Here is a 19,346-nt window from a genome sequence, read left to right on the forward strand (position 1 = left end):
ATAAAACATAAAAGCCCAGATAGCCCACACATGATAGCAGGATAGAAATAATTAGGGATGTCTTGAGCTGGTCACATAGTGTAAACTCAATCGGATGCTACATACCACTCAGGGATTGAATATTTATTTTATCATTGTTGTAAACAGCACTATATAAATCAAGCTCATGATTACAGATACAAATTCTGCTAGAAGTCAGCATATCATGAATGGATCACAGCATTTTATTGCTGTAAACTGGAGCAGAATACGGCAGCAGCTTGAAGTGGAGGTGCACAAAAAAGTTGGGTGTATTTAGCAATTTATTCACAGCTTTGGACTTCGGGGCACAATCACTCTTTTAAGAAGCATTTTAACTCCTGGGCCACAAAGATTTCTACAATTTGACAAAGGGTTGAACTAGGAGTGTTTTTATAATCTACCTCATAAAAGAAAGAAATAATATGGAATCTGGACTAAAAAAAAACATTTTTACATTGATTGAAACGTTATACAATTTAAAACAGAACATTTTGACAGAACATTAATAAGAATCATCAATACAATATATTCCAGTTTGGCAGGCCAGATTAAATGATTTTAGGGGCTGCATGTGGCCCCCGGGCCATAGTTTTCCCACCCCTGATCTATAGGTTTGTCTTAACTCAAACAAGGACCTGCAAAAGCATTTTTGTTTCTTTTTAATGAGAACGGCGCTCTCAGTGCTGCCAACCTAGAGATAATTCAGAGGAGGCTGCCTAGGGGCCGTCTACAAAGTACAAGCTCTCAAGAAAAGTGATAAAAAATAAAAAAAGAAAAGCCATAATGTTTGCAAAGCAACTGAAAGTGCTAGTCATGAATACCCATATGTATGCACGACAACATATTTTATAGAATTTTAAATGGAGAAATGAATTGCATGTGATCAAAAATGTTCTATAGCTCTAAAGATCCTAAAGCTACAGTCACCAAAGTTTCTCACATGACTGATTATCACATTTCTTTACTAGTTAAGAGTTAACTATTTTTTGTGGTTGATGCACAATTTTTACTTGATTGTGCAAGCTACATCACAGAAGTGCTCTGTTTAAGTGTTAAAATATAAAAAAAAGTGAATAAAGTAAGTGTTTATTAAATGTGTTATTTTTTTTAATGTGTTAAAAGTATCAAGTCGAGTAACAGGAGATACTCAAAATCAAATGACTTTGAATCGGATTCCGGCCCAAAAAAATAAGATCGGGACGTCCCTACAAAAACCAGAATCCTTGGCAAATGTAACACTAAAGCAGTAGGGGGCGTCCCGAATGTTTAGTTAATGCATTGTTTGGCTCCGCCGATGCATGCATGAAATGATCAATAATAAAATTTGAACTTTAGATAGCTGTTTACAAAAAAGCCTAACGCAGCTGCACACAAATGCAAACCTAACAAAAGAGACAAAAGCACCTACACCAATGTTAACGCCTACAATTTTTTTGTTTGTTTTATTATTTTACTGTAACAAATCACATTTTCTCTTGTTCTCAATTTTTTGTCCACTTTGTGCAGGTTCCCCTTAAAACATACAGTTTATGGACTTCCTGTTTTGGTTGTCTGGAACCAAGGAGAACATTGCGTAAACCATTGAAGTATTAGTGATTCTGAAAGTGTTATCTAATGTCTTTCAGGGAACAAAGGGCTCCTTTTGATGGGTTTCAGTGTGGCTCAGATTCTAGGGCAGGTCTCAGTTGACCTGTGCACAACCCTGCAGTAGGGTTTTTGTTGAAAACCAGAACTTTCTTGACATGTTTATCTCTCTGTTGAAATAATAAAATTACCATTTGTTTTTCACTTTAATGTCTTTGTAGAAATAAAGCGTCTCGTTCCGGAATTTCTCATTCAGTAACTTCTATGAATAGGAGGGTTTTAATATCACATTTGTCTTGTTTGTGTCGAATGACGTCTCCCCTCTCTCCACTCCAGACATGTGTCTGGTAGCCCGGGGGGGCTGCAGTCACCAGTGCACCGTGGCACCAGGGAAAGGAGTCGTGTGTTCTTGTCCCCCTGGGCTTCACCTTGACTCCAGCAACAAGACGTGCGAGGTGGTGGACTACTGCAGCCGTCACCTGAAGTGCAGCCAAGTGTGTGAGCAGTACAAGACCACGGTGAAGTGCTCCTGTTATCCCGGCTGGACGCTGGACTCAGACGGGGACAGCTGTCACAGCACCGGTAACGAGCCCCCATTGGTTTTGGTTGTTTTTATTCTGTTATGACGGCGGTTGTGATGGAGTGGGCTGATGTCTGCAGTGGGTTAAATCTGTTTCAGGTCATAACTGAACATCAACTGTCAGGGATTCTGGAGTTTTCTCTCACAAGTTAAAAAGTAGAATTTCATTGGCTTCTAGGAAACAATAATAAAAATCCAAATAAAGTGAGTGTAAATATTAGACAAACGAAACATCACATCTACAAACAAATAGCTTTCTTTAAATACACATTTAATCTCAACCAAATTAGTAGTGTAGTAGGATCTCTTAAAAGGCTTTTAAAGGTAAATTCACAAGATCTTCAAAACATTTTGGCCATTTCATGAAGATTCAAAGACATAAATTCCTCCCTGACAAAGTTAAAAATTCAGAAATTCATGAAGGAAAATGTGCAATAACAAATGTTAATCTTTCACTACTGATCAATTATTTTGTGACAGTTTTTGGATGGAAAAAATGGTTAAAAAATATTGCTCGTTTTGTGGGATGCTGTTTTGTGGAACAGAAACAAATAATTTTATTTGAATAAAATACTATATGAAGTATATAGATGTGTACAAAGCATGTATGTAAAATATTCATCCGTCTATTTTTTAAACTTCCTTTACTCTTATTCCCTAAATCTTTCAGTTATGAATTACTTTTACTTTAAAAGTAGTGAAGTAGAAATTTAGAGCGTTGATATTCATAAGAAACTGGCTAAATGATTTCTACCTTAAGCCTTAGTCACAACTGCCCCTTCCGGGTGGATATGGGCTGTCTGCGGGGTAAAAACGGTCAAACCTTTACAAGGCACGCAGGTGACCGACACGAAATATCAAGTTCGTAGACCTCTTGATGAAGATTTTTTTCCGCTGCGGGCGACAGGTCCTAGTGAACACTTATACAACACGCAAGGGCAAGTAAGGGGGAAGAAGGTGAGACACATTTTTTTCTTTTAAATCCTCCTAAATCCTGCGCAAAGAGCCCAAAAGTGCTATTCATGAGTGTGCACTCTTTGTATGCAGCCTGACTGTTAGAAAAGAAGAAATTACACAATCAGTGTAGTATGTGTGCACATCCTGCAGGTTTCCTAGGGGCACTTGCATATCACTTGTAATCAGTAAGGAGCCAGTACACGTTTAAGACTAGGGTGTGGCATCAGCCTATGAATACTTCAAGATACCATTACCACACGCACGACATTGGTACATTCCATTTTGATGACGTCCCTTGAGGTGGTCGCAGGAGACTCAAGAGAACTGCAAGTCACACCTGTGCACCGCTTAAGATGCAGCCGCTCCCATCTATGACCCTCCACTGACCTAGACAACGCAAAAACCCACAGCACCTGAACTGGTGCAAGTGACTGTGGCTTTAATTGAAATCCTATTGTTATTTATGAGCAGCTTGAAAGTCCTTCAGGTTTGAAAGTAACAATAACAACTTGAATTTGTTTCAAAGATTTATCTCTATATTTTATTCCGGCAATGATGACATCTGTCTTTTAATTAATTTTACCCCTGATGGAAATGAGAAACGTTTCTCAAAACTATTATACAGCGTTTTTATGCATATAAAGAAAATCAATAAAAAAAAAACAAAGTAAACCAAAATGAAAAAAGAAACACTCAAAAGATGATTTGAATGTTTCAGGAAGTTCATACTCACATTTCAGATTAGTCTCTGTTCTTGACCATAAAAGATATTTTTCATTTTCAATCAACACCAACATTAGTTTGGTTCCAGCTATGGCGTGGAATGATGGACATGTCTCTACCTACATTCTGTGCAAACAGCTCTCCTAAGGTTAGATTCATTGAGCATGAAATGCTGTTAGGATGAAGCCTATATAAAATCTCTTGATGAAATCCTTGTGAATGTTTACTTTGCATATCTCTATTTTTGGGTTAAGCTGTTCAGACATTTCCTGAAAATATATGAATCCTTCATTTTCTTGGAAAGCTATTCATGAACCGTTTTGATTGAGGCTGTGTGACCTTTCCACTTATAAATGTTGCCTTGTGTCAGCTTGCAGGACATCATACTTTAGACATCTTCTCTCAACACTAAATCCATATGAAGTATATATTATCTTTGGCGCTTTGGTTTGAAGTGTGAAAAAAATGATGATGTAAACAATAATCTGGTTGGTTCACACCATCTATTTCAAGTGTGTTTTGAACCAAATATTTTTTGCATCGTTTGGATCCAACACCCAAACAATCATAAGGTAAAGTCAAATGTAAGTGAGTGTAGACCAAAGAACTTTTTTTTACTAGGATCCTGAAGTGTTTCTCCTTTTTTTTAAGTGGATTTCTGTTAAGAGGTTTATTTAATATTTTTGAAAAGACACTGTCTCTTCTGAACCTGCTTGCTTACTGCTTGCTGTCTGTGCTGGCTGTGCTTAAGCCCAACCTCAAACTGTGACATATGGTGCCCACAGACAGAGACAGGCTGCAGGAAGTGCCACATTTTCAGCTTAATTTAACTCTAAACCTCACCAGAGTCAAAATCAATAACTTTAGGACTTGTGCATTTACCCAGGAAGAGCAGGTGTTTCATAGTAATGTCTCTTTTTCTGTTAATTATGATACTGAATTTGTTAGAACTTCAAAACATGTTTAAACCTCACTCTCATTGCTGATTTACTTTTTTTAAAAGAAAAAATAATATTTTTATGGCACAGGAGAAAATCCTTAAATTATGGAGTATTTGCATTGTGTATTTGCATCCCTGCTAACCTGCAGTTATACATGTAAATATTTTTTAAGCATTATAGTAATTCTTAACCAAAAGGAAAAGATATTGACCTTGTTTCCATTTTGTTCCGTTTGATCCTACTTCTGCTGTTCAATGGCGTAAACCACATGATCTTTTTGCATGATTTAACCATGTTACTAGTATGTCTGTGTTCAGGTTTACATATTTTTCTTCATTAATAAAATCTTTAGTGGAACATGTGTCAAATTTTCTTCCACACACTTTGAAAGTAGCTTTTTGCAACATCTTGACTGATTTAGTTTTTTGTATAAATGCTCTCAAAACTTAAAACTCATTTTCAGTGTTATGCAGATGACACCCAGCTCTATTTAAATGAGCTATACTATGCAAAATTAGCTTTTTGAGCTGTGTATTGTGTATTGTAATGACAGTTCCTCACAAAAAACAACCCCAAAGGGATATTTTGATCCATTCACACATTTCTGAGTGCCAGACCTTTCAAATCCAGTGGGTTCTAACATTCATACGTATATAAGTGAGAAACCGCCCCTTCAAGGAAGACTGTGCACTGCCAGCACCGCCCCATGCTAACACATACACCCACTTTCTCTTTGGAGCTAGCAGTGATCGGCTAAAATGCTTTTCTTTTAAATGCACAATATGCACATCCATCTTTGTAAAAGTTAGGATGCTGTGTCTTTTCTTGAGCAAAACGCAGACATGCTGCCGAGGCCGGCTCTAGGTTGACATCATGAAACATGGTGCCTCAAAGATCGAGGGGTTCACTACTGGGTTGGAAAATGAGCAGCGAAAATAACTAAAATTTCATTTAAAAAATGCTCTTTAGTGTGCCAAAGGTAATAAATGATCATATATATATATGAACATCGTTTACTTAGGAAAGCATGATGATGATCATCACATCCTAATAATGTGATGTAAATGGTTTAGTTTATTTCCCTTGAATTTAAATGCAGTATAAACAGAAAAGTGGTAGAAAATGATTGTTTTTGTCCCATGAAACTAGACATTTTATGTTAAATAACTGCATTTATCTAGCTGGCAAAAGCTTCTTGTATTAGACTAAATGTTGAAACAGATGTTACAGACTCAGCAGAGACTAAAAGACTTAAGAACAGTTTTCACCCAACTTGCAATAAATATACTAAATTAATAAGCGAGATTGCTTGGTATATTTAGTATATAAAAACGTTAAAAATCTGAAGCACCTGAAGCAATGGAATGGTGGATGTTTTTACAACGTACTGCATTCTGTATATATGTATATACTGTATTCTGGTCATGAGATTTCTATTGGGAAAATTTATTTGATTATTATTTAAATTTCACTCTTTATGTCTTGGTTGTAATTTTTATCAGAGTAAATTCTTGTTTTTTCAAGGAATGACTGATGCACTAACCAATAGCACTTTTTCATAGAGGTTGTTGTACCAATGACATTTAAACTATCTGTATGATGCTCTTCGGCACAGTGATTGTGAATTAATTTACTTTAGTGTTGCATCCTGGTCTTGTATTTGGTAGAAGAGTAAGCTCAACAAAGTAAAGCAATAAAAAGTATAAAGATGAATAATATTTAATGAAGTTTCAAATTCAACACTTTAGGGTTATACTGAGAATCAGTTTACCATCAGCGCGTTGTGTATTTTAGGAACAGAACAAGAAGTGGCCCGGAATGAGACAAAATTCTCCTTTTTTTCTCTCAAGTGGCTAACTCCGCCCCCTTAGGACCCTCCCGTGTGGACCAGTTGTCAGTGTGTTCAAACCCTGCTGCAAATGCAGTGTCTGATTCTAATTGGTTCATCTGAATTGTTTTGTGAGCTGCAGCTGGATGTGGAAAACATCAGGGAAGTGGTCAAAAGGTTCATCTTTGTTCACTAAAAGTTACTAAATTATTATATAAAAAAACAAAACACATTATTTTAGCCTATTCCACAACAGTAGCCCAAAAGTGCCAAACTTCTGTCTATTAAAACCCAAACGAAGGAGGCTTTTCTGGCACAATTTCAGGTTCTTGTCATAGCAAATAGTATTTGTAACCTTTCGAACCATTCTGTCAAAAAACACCTACATTCATGTCCAAAAAACTAAGTTTTTTTTGTAACTTTATTTTAGTTTAGTTGTAAGTGTTACTTTTGTTAGTCTGTTAGGCCGTGAAGTGGGGTAAAAAAAACACATCCAGACGGCAGCCAGAGCAAATCTCTTTCCCTCTTAATCACTCACTTCAGAAAACTTACACAGTTCTTGTTTCTTCCTGTTCTCTCCTCGATCAGATCCATTTGAGGCATTCATCATTTTCTCAATCCGGCATGAGATAAGACGAATAGACCTTCACAAGCGAGACTACAGCCTGCTGGTGCCAGGACTTCGAAACACTATCGCGTTAGACTTCCACTTTAGCCGCAGCCTCCTTTACTGGACAGACGTGGTGGAAGATAAGATCTACAGAGGACGACTCTCTGAGTCTGGTGGTAAGTATGCACACAGGAGCACACACAAGGATAGCAATGGACCTAACAATTTGGCATGCCTTTGACAGCTGCTGCACAGTGATTTATTGACTTTAGTGAGTCATATCTTGCTCATATACCTCCTCTAGCCCCTATAATAGAAGTTTAGGATGCTGATGGTGATGCTGGTCTGTTTAATTCCTTTACCTTTACAAACACTCATCTCAGCTGTGGCTCGATGTTCTGTCGCTTAAAAAATTCATCACAGGTTGGCCGCAGCTGAAAATTGCTTCAAGAGCAGAAGTTTTCAGCTTCTCATAAAGTCAGAACTTCTTGTTCCCTCTTTTTATTTTTCTAGGTGGCACTTCTCTTGGCTTTATTTCCCTCGGTGGAGCTGTAGAAATGGCAGCCAAGCTGTGTCTGTTGTCCTCTTTAGAGAGGCATAAATAAAAACTCAGGCATCTGAGAATAATTGTAAACACTTGGATTATAAATATAGTGGGGAAACCCATTTAAAATGCTTAATGGAACTCTGCAGGAAGTAATCTTGTTTTATTTTTACCCTTTTCATAAGATTTTATTTCCTCTTCTGCCCAGGGAGCTTTTCTGTAAGAACTGCCCCTACAAGCCGACACGTTCTCTTAACAGCAATGTCAGTCCAATTGTGTTGTGCCTTTGTCAATATTGTTTCAGGAGTGACCGGAATTGAGGTGGTTGTTCAGCACGGCTTGGCCACTCCAGAGGGCCTTGCTGTGGACTGGATCACAGGGAAGCTGTACTGGATTGATAGTAATCTGGACCAGATTGAGGTTGCCAAGCTTAACGGAGAAATGCGGACGACACTGATTGCGGGAGGCATGGAGCACCCACGTGCCATCGCTCTTGACCCAGGAGAGGGGTATGTTTAAAGCCGTCCATACTACTCCACCCATTAGGTACGTGATGAGTGGGTCATGAACCGACCAGCTCTCATAGGAAACGTTCACAGCCGGCGCCTGTTTGTGAGCTGGATTTTCATACCGTGAGGTTGTCTGCATACAAACAGTACCGGGGGGGTACTGCGTGAAGACTGAGTCCTGCAGAAACATTATTTCCCCTTAAGTGAGAGAAGAAACTGAATCGATTTCTGAAAATAGAAAAGGTCTTTTTTTTTCCAATTACTGTATTTGTCTGAGTAGAAGTTGCAGTGTTTTGCGTAATTTGGTCAGGGGTGCGACTTTTGCTCAGGTGCAACTTATACGTGATATTTTGAAAATAAATAGCAACAACCACTAGAGTGCTGCTGAGTTGTACGCCACGCTCGCTGGAATTGTTTAAAAGCGAGCCAGAGTATGAAGAATTCAAGGGATTAAGTGAATGAAAGTGATTTAAATAGTTTGTTTCACTTGTTAGCATGTTCTTTATGAAAAATGGGTTTCTGAATTATTGTTTATATTTAAATAGAAATATCAGAAATATCAGATATCCTCCTTTGTTTCAAGAAGCTAAATAAGAATCATTGTGTCACGGTAAGCGTGCTTATATTCATTTTATTACTGTAATCTATTCCCTAATGATGATTAGCCTTTCAAGATTAAATGTTCATGTGATTTTTTACATAAATTTCTCCCAAAAGTGTGACTTAGTTATGATTTTTTTTCTACTTAATTGTATATTTTTTGGCTGCTGTGAGTTCTACTTAGGGTGACCTTGCAATATTGTAAATATCCAAATATACGTACCATTTTTAGAAAAAAAGAATCTAAAAAGCTGCAAGGGAACGTTTTAGTCAACCTGCGTAAGCACTCAGAGAGCAATGTCCTCCTTTTTATGCTTCTTCAAGTATACGTAGTGTTAGAATCCATTGAGGGAACAATTATGGTATGTAATAATAATAAAGCTTTGATCTTTCGTCCAGAAAAGGAAACAATCAGTGCAGCAGAAGCCTCGATCCTTTGTTTGCTCTTGTTCCCTTGGATTGCCATTCCTCATCCCATCTCCGTCTTTGAATTCAATTTCAGTTTAGCGGTTTGAGTTTGATTCAGTCTCTTTGGGCCATATTCTCTAAACCGTTTTGTTTGTATAGCTTTAGGTATCTGAAGGGAGTTTTTCTTTAAACCACCTGTGTCTAAAATGACTGCTTGTTCTCTGCCACTCTATCAGAGAGACAATCCACTCATTTGTAGGGTATTGATGACACTTAGCTGGAGTTGTAGCAATGTTCAATTTGATTGACAAAACTCCTTTAGTGTCAGTACGACCCCCCTACTTTCTGTTCCTGGATTTGAAGCAAACTCTGAAGTACTGTTGCTTGAGGGTCCTCTGGAAGCTGGGGGCACAGGGAGTTTCACATTGACCCTAATCCTAAACAGTCTGAAGACAGAGATACGTACAGCCTGTTGGCAAAAAACGAGTTTGATATATCAACAACTTTGTCTATTCATCTGTAAAGAGGGCTGCAGCCAATGTTCTCACCCCATGCCATCTTGTTGCTTAGGATCTAGTGTTTATATGTCCATGCTCGGTACTCATGCCATTATCAGTGTGTCAGTGTTATTCACAGAAAACACTGATGTAGAAGTTTTAGGAACTCTGACACTTCAGGTATAAAGAAACAAGGATCATCCAGTTTTATTGAAAATAGACCAAATCAAATATTAACACCTTTTAAAAATTGAACATTTTTTGAGGGAGCAAAATAACACCAATTTATGAGGCGGCTTTCATGTAATAAAACAAGACTAAATGTAAGTCTTTATGTTCTCTCAACAATATGCTGTTTTTTATATCTGCATCATCAGCATCACTGTGTTACACTTGCTCAGGCTAGCGGAGCTGCTGCTAATGTTTACATTAAGGTGTTTCAGATTTCTGCGCACAGATGCGAGATACAGAAGGCTACATTGTTTAGTGCATTTTCATGAGAGCTTTTACTTTATTCGCCTACCTCCAACACAAGACGTGCAGCTGCTGTCTCTTTCTGTTCTTTTTCAAACTTTGGTTGCATTACCCAAAACCTATTATGACTGGATAATGTTAACCAGGTTTTTAAACCAAAAATACAAAGTTCTTGGAACATTTTTGCCCATCACTTTAGTGTTTAATGAGTTTAAAATTCATTTTTAATGTCAGTATATACCACTATTCTGATACATCTTCTACATACTCAATCTACTTAAATTTGTACAGATATATTTACCATGTCTTTTCGTTGTTTTGTTTTTGAGTTTTTATTTTGGAGCATCGCATAGTCAGACCCTAATATACATCTCTGACCTTTTAACCCCATACTCTTCGGCCCAAGTCTTGAAGTCTGCCATCCAACATAGATCTCCTCTTTCAAGCTTTTGCTCTTCATCTTTGGAACTTCCTTCTATTGCCGCTGTGTCAGATTGACTCCGTAGGCCTTGTTAATATTGAAAATGACGACCTTTCTTTGTTTGGTTTTGATTGTATGCTGTCTTTTGTAGGTCACATTATGATTCTTTCATTGAGAAGTGCTATGGAAATAAAGATATTCTATTCTATTATATTATATTATATTATATATAAAAGTTTGTATTTGTTAAAACTGTCTCTTCAATATATTTTGAAGATTTTCTTTAAACTGGAATAATTGGCCTCCAGCAGTTGCCACGATAGAAATCGTTTCTGTCAGGAACAAAGGTTTATTTTTTCCTGAAGAGCAGGTTTTTAATAATTTAGAGCTTTTTGAGAGGGCTGGATGATTTCCCAGCTCAAATATATTCTAGTGTCACCTCTTTGCAGCCGTATTTATTCGTTGGCTCTATGCTCCATTATCATCACTGCATGGTCGACCTATTTGTCTGCCATAGTAGTGGAGGAGGGTGGGATCCATGTATATGTATAAACACTTCCAGTCAAATATTAAACTTAACTCAATCATTAGCCTTTTTAGCCCCCAAATATGCTGCTGTTTGCCTCTAATTGTGATGCAAAATCTTTTCTTTTTATAAGATGAATGTTAATTGTTATCAAGTTTAAAACAGGCGTTCATTTAAAAAAAGTCTTAAATTGAGGGATTTATTTACCTGAGCGCATCCCATTTAACTAAGAGACATCTTTATTTCTAGTTGTTCATGCAAACTTAAGATTTTAAATGAATCTCATTGATAAATGGATGATAAAGTATCATCATTTATTTGATGGAGTTCCCTTAATCTGTCGATTTTCATATTTCCAGTTAACAGAAAAGCCAGCTCTTATCTTTTGTTCGTACTTGTTTTTCTTGTCTGAGTTACCTTTGGGTGGCTGTGGTGCAGAAGTAGAGCAGTCGATCTTGTGTGTCGTCGGGCAGACACTGAATCCCATCTTGCTCTTGGTGGTTGAGGTTGGCGCCTGGATAAAGCAGTGGAGCCAGCATCAGTGTGTGAATGTGTGTGTGTGCATGGATGAATGGGACTGTGGCTGCAAAACACAGTGGATCTTAAAGCAAAGTAGAAAAGTGCTATAGAAGTATACACCATTTACTGTCATCGCTGTGTTGAAATTGTGGAACCTTTGTTACAGCTGTACCATTCTTCTTGGATTTCTGATAACAGTTGCATCTGGCTTAGATTTTATTTTTTGTCGAGTGTTTGTGCTTAACAAAATCACACTTTTCCACATTTTTGTACATTTTGTTTAAGTGGCAAATTACTTTGCAAAAACCTGTTTTTTTGTTGTTGTCAATTTGCACTTGTGGCCATTATCAAGCTATTTTCATTTTAATAATGAACCAAAAGCACTTCTCACCAACTATCGTAAAGCTTGTGTTTGGAAGGTTTTCTACCTGTTCTGTTACTTCAGGAAGCTTATGGCAGCCAAATATGGCTGTAAAATTCTTAAAAAGACTGTATCTGTTCTTTTTTTATAGCTATCTACATTTTTGACATGTAGCCAAAGGTTGAATACTTTGGACTTTCTAAAAATCAATTCAACACTTAAGCAATGAGTAATCTGTTCTTGCACTTTCCCTATGCTCCTCTTTCACATTTGTGAGGATGACTACAGTACATTGCGTAGTTGTACAGAGTAGGATTAATGGGAGCCCCTGGTGCCTAAAGGCGCATTTCCATTACAGGGCAATAATTCTAATCTAATTACTTGAATCCACTTAAAGGAGTGGGTCATTGATCAGGGAGGCCTTATCAAGTGAATAAGGCTATTTATCTAGACAGGGATATATATATATTTTTTCCCCTAACATGGTTTTGTTGTCATTAATATGTGATTTAAATGTAAGCAGCTATTTATTTAGCCATTAACATGCAAGCCAAAAATATCAAAACTCAAAGATTGAAAATAATATGGTTAAGTGAAGTTTGTTTAGTTTAGCTCATCTGAACTCTAGTGCAATAAAACAACAGAAATTTGGGGGTTCCTGTTTGCTTGCAAGTGACCTCTGGTGTGGGACACCACAGTGTGATTGCAGAAATCCCAACTGAATCAAAGACTGGAAATAGGATTGTGGTAAAAGTGGTAAATGAATCCTTTAACACCGGAGCGTTAGCACCAGTTTGGAAATCCTTTAAAATATTTTAACTCTTCAATTGTTTTACGCAAATAACAGTCAACACATTAACACCCCAAACTCGTCATAGGTGGGTGAATGGTAGGGACCCCCTCCCCCACTGCACATTTTGACACTTTGGGTGAGACAACTCTTTGTTTTTCAACCAGCTGCCTGCTCCAATTAAAGGACTTCAGTAAAGTTGAACTGATTGTGACCACCACCTGAATTATAATATTTATATTATAATGATATTAATAATAATAAAATGAAAATAAATTAAAAAATATATATATATGTATATTTTTAACTTGTCCTGTCCAACAGCTGGGCAAACAGATTACAACTGAAAAAATCTTTTTTTAAACTCATATAGTCTGAAAGCAGGCCTCGATGCGTTGCTTTCTCCTAAAAAAAACCTACATTTATGTTGGTATATAAAACAAACATTAAAGTAAATTTATGTTTATGGCTGAAAATGTAAATCAATCAGCAGTACTTTGGGGTCGCTTATTCTCTGCACATCACAAGTTGGGGTGAGAATGGTCATATGGAAAATGGTCAAAGAGTTCCTGTATTTTAAAGAGTGTGTGTTATTTTCTGTCGCTGACGTAGAAGGTTATGCACAATCCCCACAAATTTAAACAGTCACTGGGAACATCCTACTGTAAAAGCTTACACCAAAGACGGCTAAAAAGTATCTTGGGTTAAAAAAATAAAAATAAAAAATCTAACAGAGGTTGGAGTTAGCCCCAACAGCAAATCAGTGGTTTAAAATTGCACCTTTCTGTATAATCATTGCCAGAAACACTATTGGTGTATTTATTACCTTTAAAAGGATAAGTACGCCTTATTTAAAGTTAGATATTCAGGCTTAAGACCTCTGTGTCCCTCCTCCCTCTTAGTTGAATAACAGCCATGTATTTACTGAATTTGCTGCATTGCCCAGGCCCCTATTGTTGTTGGCTACACCAATGACAATGATCATTTTCTAGCATCACTGAGCTGTGAAAAGTCATCATAAAACAGATGTTCAGTTGCTGAGTTTCAGTGGAGGGCTGGTGCTGTTCTTGGGCAGTTCTCAGTGTGAACCGCTTGTGTTCACACAGATGCAACAGCATCATCAGCATAATTACTATGTTTTCCAGTGATCTACGTTTGGCAAACAGCGAGCACATAAGGTCCAGATGCTGTGCAGAGGGTCGGGCAGCAGCAAATTCAATCAGAAAGAGATAATCTATGCTAATCCTCATCTGTGGGTTTCTGTTTGGAGGATCCTCTTCTGGACAGACTGGGATGCCACGTTCCCAAGAATTGAGGCGGCATCAATGTGTGGAGGTGACAGACACGTAGTGTTTAAGAACATGGAGATTGGAGCCTGGCCCAATGGACTGACGTTGGATCACCTGGAAAAGAGGATTGTTTGGACAGATGCACGGTGAGAAAGATCATTGTCTTTAAATATACTTGTTTGGATATGATCTTAAAAAAAACATTGTTTTTCACTGTTGGTATTGAGTTAAGGATCAGTTTCAGTATCATCACAGTCTGTCTTGTACACTAAGGAAATGCAATAACTTTTTTCTCCTGAACAGCTCCGATGCCATTTTCTCTGCGCTCTATGATGGCAGGGGGGTCATTGAGATCCTCCGGGGTCACGAATACTTGTCCCACCCCTTTGCTGTATCACTCTTTGGAGGCTACGTCTTCTGGACGGACTGGAGGACAAACACTTTAGCGAGAGCCAATAAATGGACGGGGCAAAATGTCACAGTCATCCAGAAGACAAGTGCTCAGCCGTTTGACTTGCAGATCTTCCACCCCAGCAGACAGCCTCAAGGTGAGAACAGCTTCAATGCTGCAAAAGTAAAATCACAAAATAAAGCAGAGCATGATTAAGCTCAGCCTCTGTGTCTGCCTTCATTTGGGTTGTCAGTCAACCAGCATGGACCTGAATAAAGATGGTGCTCATGCAGGGCTTTAGGCAAGTTAAGTTAATGCCTACCTCTTTCTTAAAGTTTTTCTTAACATACAATTGGCTCGTGCTACAGGATGAGACCCTTTCAGTCTTCTCTGTATTTACTGTGAAATAAAGAAAGCTGTAGAATGAGAAAAACCATAAAGTGCCAGTAATAATTGTGGTCTATTATAGGTAATTTAAAAAAGATGAAACTTGGAAAGATCTCTCTCAATTAGAGGAAGAATCAGATATTTTGAAAGAGACAGAAGCCTGAATTTGTACCAAGTGCAGCATGTAACTGATGATGTGATGCACCAACACCATAATCATAAAAATGCTGTGCTGGTGTCTTATCTGACAGCAGGTCTATTTGTGTGAGCCCACTTTGATTCAATATGGAGATTACTTGGATGAATTGCATACTAATTTGGTTTCAGTTGCACTTTAATATTTTATTTATTAGACTCAATTTGATAGCTTGGAGTACCTTTGCAGTGTGGGCCAAATCCATCTGACTGATGCGTTTTCACTCTGCTGCCAAATGTCTGCATTACTCTTTCTCCGCTTTCATCCTATGTATGTGCCGCTCTTTATGAGTGAATATTAGTGCTTATCAGGTTTACATCTGTTTTGTGGTTCTGCTCCTTCACCAGCGTGTCACGAGCTAATTTGCTTGTTTCTTTCTGTATCGGCTTCTCTTTGAGTGTTAAGCAAAGATAAACGTGCCTTTCCAAAAGTGACAGGAGTTCACAAGCTGCAGCTGACAAATCCGCACAACTCGGAGGAGCTGATTATTATTAATATTATTTCTTATTTTGCTCCAGTCATAACACTTTTATCAGATCTATTAAGGTGAAACAAAAAAAGGGATTAGATGCAATAAAAATACAAGATAGAAAAACACCAGCAGTCTTGTTTGCCTCTGAACATAAAAGTTAGTAGTTTTAAAAAGAAAGAGAATACTTTTTCTTTTGTAAAAACTGGACATTTTGAAAAGTCCTAAATTGGGTAGTAGATTGTCAGATTCAAGGCCAGGTGGTTCTCACAGGCAGACGGGTACTTAGAAAAAGAAGGGAAAAAAATCAATGCTCACCACATAACCAACACCCAATAAAACTTTTCTCTCATTTTAACCAATAAAAGTAAATTCCTGGAAGGCAGGTTAGTCTGAGCCACAATATTTGGAGAAGTCAAATTGCGTTGTCTCATCGTTAAAGAGTATGATTCAGTTGAGATTCAGTTTGGAAGAAGCTTTGTGTTGTGGGTGCTTGTTTTTTTTTTTTGGTTTTTATGTAGACTATTGTGAATGTATGACATGAATCCTCCAGGAGAGTTTGATGTCAAAATCGCTTTTGATGCATGAAATTCAACTACAGCATGGTGTGAAACAGTTGAGGATTGTTTTCTGATCAGGTATAATAAGGTATATACCTGAGGTAAGGTATAATATGATGTCTTGTGGATGCTGTAAGAATAACACAAAATAAATAAACAAAATAATAATTTGTGAAATATTTTTGACCTGACAAAAAAAAAAAGTAAAAATAAGCCATGTCAGTTTTCTGACGTGCTATTTTTCTTTATAAAAAACATTTTTAATAATATTTTTAGCAAGTCTAATCTTGGAATGGTGCTTTATTCCCTTAATACACTGAGCTAACAAAATAATCTAATTCCAACTGTTTAAAGAGCTGCTACACGGCGGTGACTCACTGTCCCTTTGCTTTTTTTTGTTCAAATGTATTCTTGGGAGCTTTTAGATGTGCTGTCTTTGTTTAGTATTGCAACATTTTCATGCAGACCCTTAAACGTCATACTGCAGAGGCTTTTAGACCACTTCAAGATGATCTTTTGGTTTGTTTGTATGTTGAGTGCTCTCTCTTCTTCTCTTCTCCCATCAGCCTCTAACCCATGTAAGGAGAATGATGGACGTGGTCCCTGCTCACATCTGTGTCTCATCAATTACAACCACACTGCGTCCTGCACCTGTCCACACCTCATGAAGCTTTCAGCTGACAAACAGTCCTGCTCTGGTGAGCAAAAACACTTGCCTCATTCCTCATTTTTTCTCCTTTTTAGCAAAAAATAAATAAAACAGAGTACCATTCAAGCCACGAGGCGTGGATTGCCTCTCATGCAGGCAGTTCACTTTACCGTTGACCATTAAATGGGGTCCAAAACAAAAGATTTGCAGGACCCCCCTTTAAATGACTGTCTAATTTTCTCACCAGTACTGAAACGGTTCCTGCTGTACGTTCGACGCTCTGAGATCCGTGGCGTGGACATGGACAACCCCTACATGAACGTCATGACCGCCCTGACAGTGCCAGACATCGATGACGTTTCTGTGGTGGACTATGATGCTCAGGAGGAGAGGATCTACTGGGCTGATGTCAAGACTCAAACCATTAAACGGGCGTTCATCAACGGCACCCAGCTGGAGACCATCATCTCTTCAGGTTGAAGATTTACAGCTTCTTCTTAACTTCACCTATCCAGACGATTCGTGTCTCTTGTCTTTTCAGCATTTGGTTTCATTTTCCCTCATTATATATTCAGTAATGAAAAATACACTTGGCACTCCTTAAGTCACTTAAATTAAGGTTGCCAAAGGTAGAAATGTCCAGATGATGCTTCATGCTGCCTCCTGGTTTTGTTTTAGTCCTCAGAACTAAATCACAAATATTTGGTTTGGATTGGTAAAAGCTAATGCCTAAATAAACGCACAGCTATTTATTTTAGTTCATCCTGAAGTAACTTAAAAGCATATTTCCTTTGATCTCTGGACTATTTTCCAGAACCAGATGGATAAAAGAAAAACTAGAAATATGATTTCTGGTCACAACATTGCAAAGCAAAAAGTAAAGATCATTTTAACAGTACATGTTTTGGGGTATTAAATCATCCCTGCAGACATGTCTGACAGCCTTCTCCTGCACTTCCTTACAGACATTGTGAACTGCGGTTTGGCTTTAGACTGGATTTCTAAGAACTTATACTGGCTCAGCTCCGAAAATGACGAGTCACAAATCAATGTGGCTCGCTTTGATGGGTCCCTGCAGACGTCCATCATCCATGGCATTGATAAGCCAAGGTGCCTTGTAGTGCACCCTGCCAAAGGGTAAGTAGATTATAGCAGCCTATGCACCGGCGAGTACACTGCCTTTTGTGTTAGAAAACCATGACCGGTACAAAAGAGGGATCAAAGCCCTGCTGTAAAGGGAAAAAAAGACCTTGTTCCCACTAAATTCTTATTTTAAATAATGCATTTGATAAAACTTTAAAAGGAATAACAGACTGCTCATACAGAAGACAGAAACAAGGGATGAAAAAAGAGAAATAATGTTAATGATTTTTCATTTTTGTTTAGGAAAATCTTCTGGACCGATGGCAGCACCATAAACATGGCCAACATGGATGGGAGTAACAGCAAAGTCCTTCACCAAAACCAGAAGGATCCTGTAGGTCTGTATAACTTTGCTCAGCAAATTACAATACGTTGTTCTGTTGTTTTTTCATAAACTTTTGCCTGGTATTTTGGTTGGGCACAGATATCCAAGCTACATATTTGCTGAGCGATGAGGTTCAGTTTGGGTCAGGAAAAGGTTGTGAGGAAAAACGCAGCTCCGACTTCTCTTCTGTGCTAACCAGGTCACAAATGTCAAATTCTCCCAGCACACTCGGCAAAGGAGGATGTCATCGTTTTAGCGTTAAGGGGTAAAATTGAGTCTATATTTCAAATTTTGAGCCCTAACAAAATAGAAGTTACCTTTTAACAATTATGTCATCCATAATTCTATCCAACCAATCAACTTGAGCTTTGAAGTTCACCTTGACTATTGGGCTGCATGGTGATGTAGTGAGTGGTTGGCACTCTCGCCTCATTGCAAAAGAGCCCTGGTTCAAATCCCAGTTGGGACCTTTCTCTGTGAATTTGGGATGTTCTTCTTATGTACGTGTGGGTTTTCTCCGGGCATTTGGATTTCCTCCAACAGTCCATAAACATCAGTTTCACTGGCATGTCTAACTTGTGTTGCCCTGCATCACACCGGTTCAGGGTGTACCCCATATTTGCCCACAGAAGCTGCCTTGGTGACCCCAAAAGCATTCAGTGTGTTCTGAAAATGGATGGGCTTGACTTTAGGCAGCATGATTTATATTCACCTTTTGGCTTTCTGGACAAAATTAAACCCTTTAACACAGTAGCTGTCACCAGTGACAGTGAAAGAACTCACGCTCCTAGACGTAAGAGAACTTTTTAATTCCATCGGAGAAAAGCAGCTTTGCGCTGTTTGTAAAGTGTTGCATATCAGTGCAAAGCTGCTTTTTCCTCCAAGTCAGAACCGGCTGGAATTACAGTGATTGCATAAACGGTTGAAGAGTTGAAGAGCGTCAACACTTGAGCTAAAGCGCCAATTGTAAAGAGTTAAGTATGATGGTAAAGCTGTTTGGTTTTATTCTTGTTTTCCGTTTCTTTTTTCTCCTGACATCACATA

At 38.1% G+C, this 19,346-nt stretch overlaps 1 protein-coding gene across 3 annotated transcripts in view; it reads left to right on the forward strand.

The window, feature by feature from the left end:
* Window positions 1-19,346, forward strand: part of lrp1b (LDL receptor related protein 1B) — a 351,436-nt gene that overhangs the window by 218,063 nt on the left and 114,027 nt on the right. For all 3 annotated transcript variants that reach the window (XM_023950578.1, XM_023950576.1, XM_023950577.1), the window contains exons 22-30: window positions 1,942-2,187; window positions 7,223-7,420; window positions 8,093-8,297; window positions 14,164-14,328; window positions 14,486-14,730; window positions 16,752-16,883; window positions 17,082-17,309; window positions 17,800-17,971; window positions 18,221-18,315. In XM_023950578.1, coding sequence (XP_023806346.1) covers window positions 1,942-2,187; window positions 7,223-7,420; window positions 8,093-8,297; window positions 14,164-14,328; window positions 14,486-14,730; window positions 16,752-16,883; window positions 17,082-17,309; window positions 17,800-17,971; window positions 18,221-18,315 — 1,686 coding nt within the window. The remainder of the gene's footprint in view (window positions 1-1,941; window positions 2,188-7,222; window positions 7,421-8,092; window positions 8,298-14,163; window positions 14,329-14,485; window positions 14,731-16,751; window positions 16,884-17,081; window positions 17,310-17,799; window positions 17,972-18,220; window positions 18,316-19,346) is intronic.

The sequence above is a fragment of the Oryzias latipes genome, chromosome 21, assembly GCF_002234675.1.
Source record: "Oryzias latipes chromosome 21, ASM223467v1".
Lineage (NCBI taxonomy): Eukaryota > Metazoa > Chordata > Actinopteri > Beloniformes > Adrianichthyidae > Oryzias > Oryzias latipes.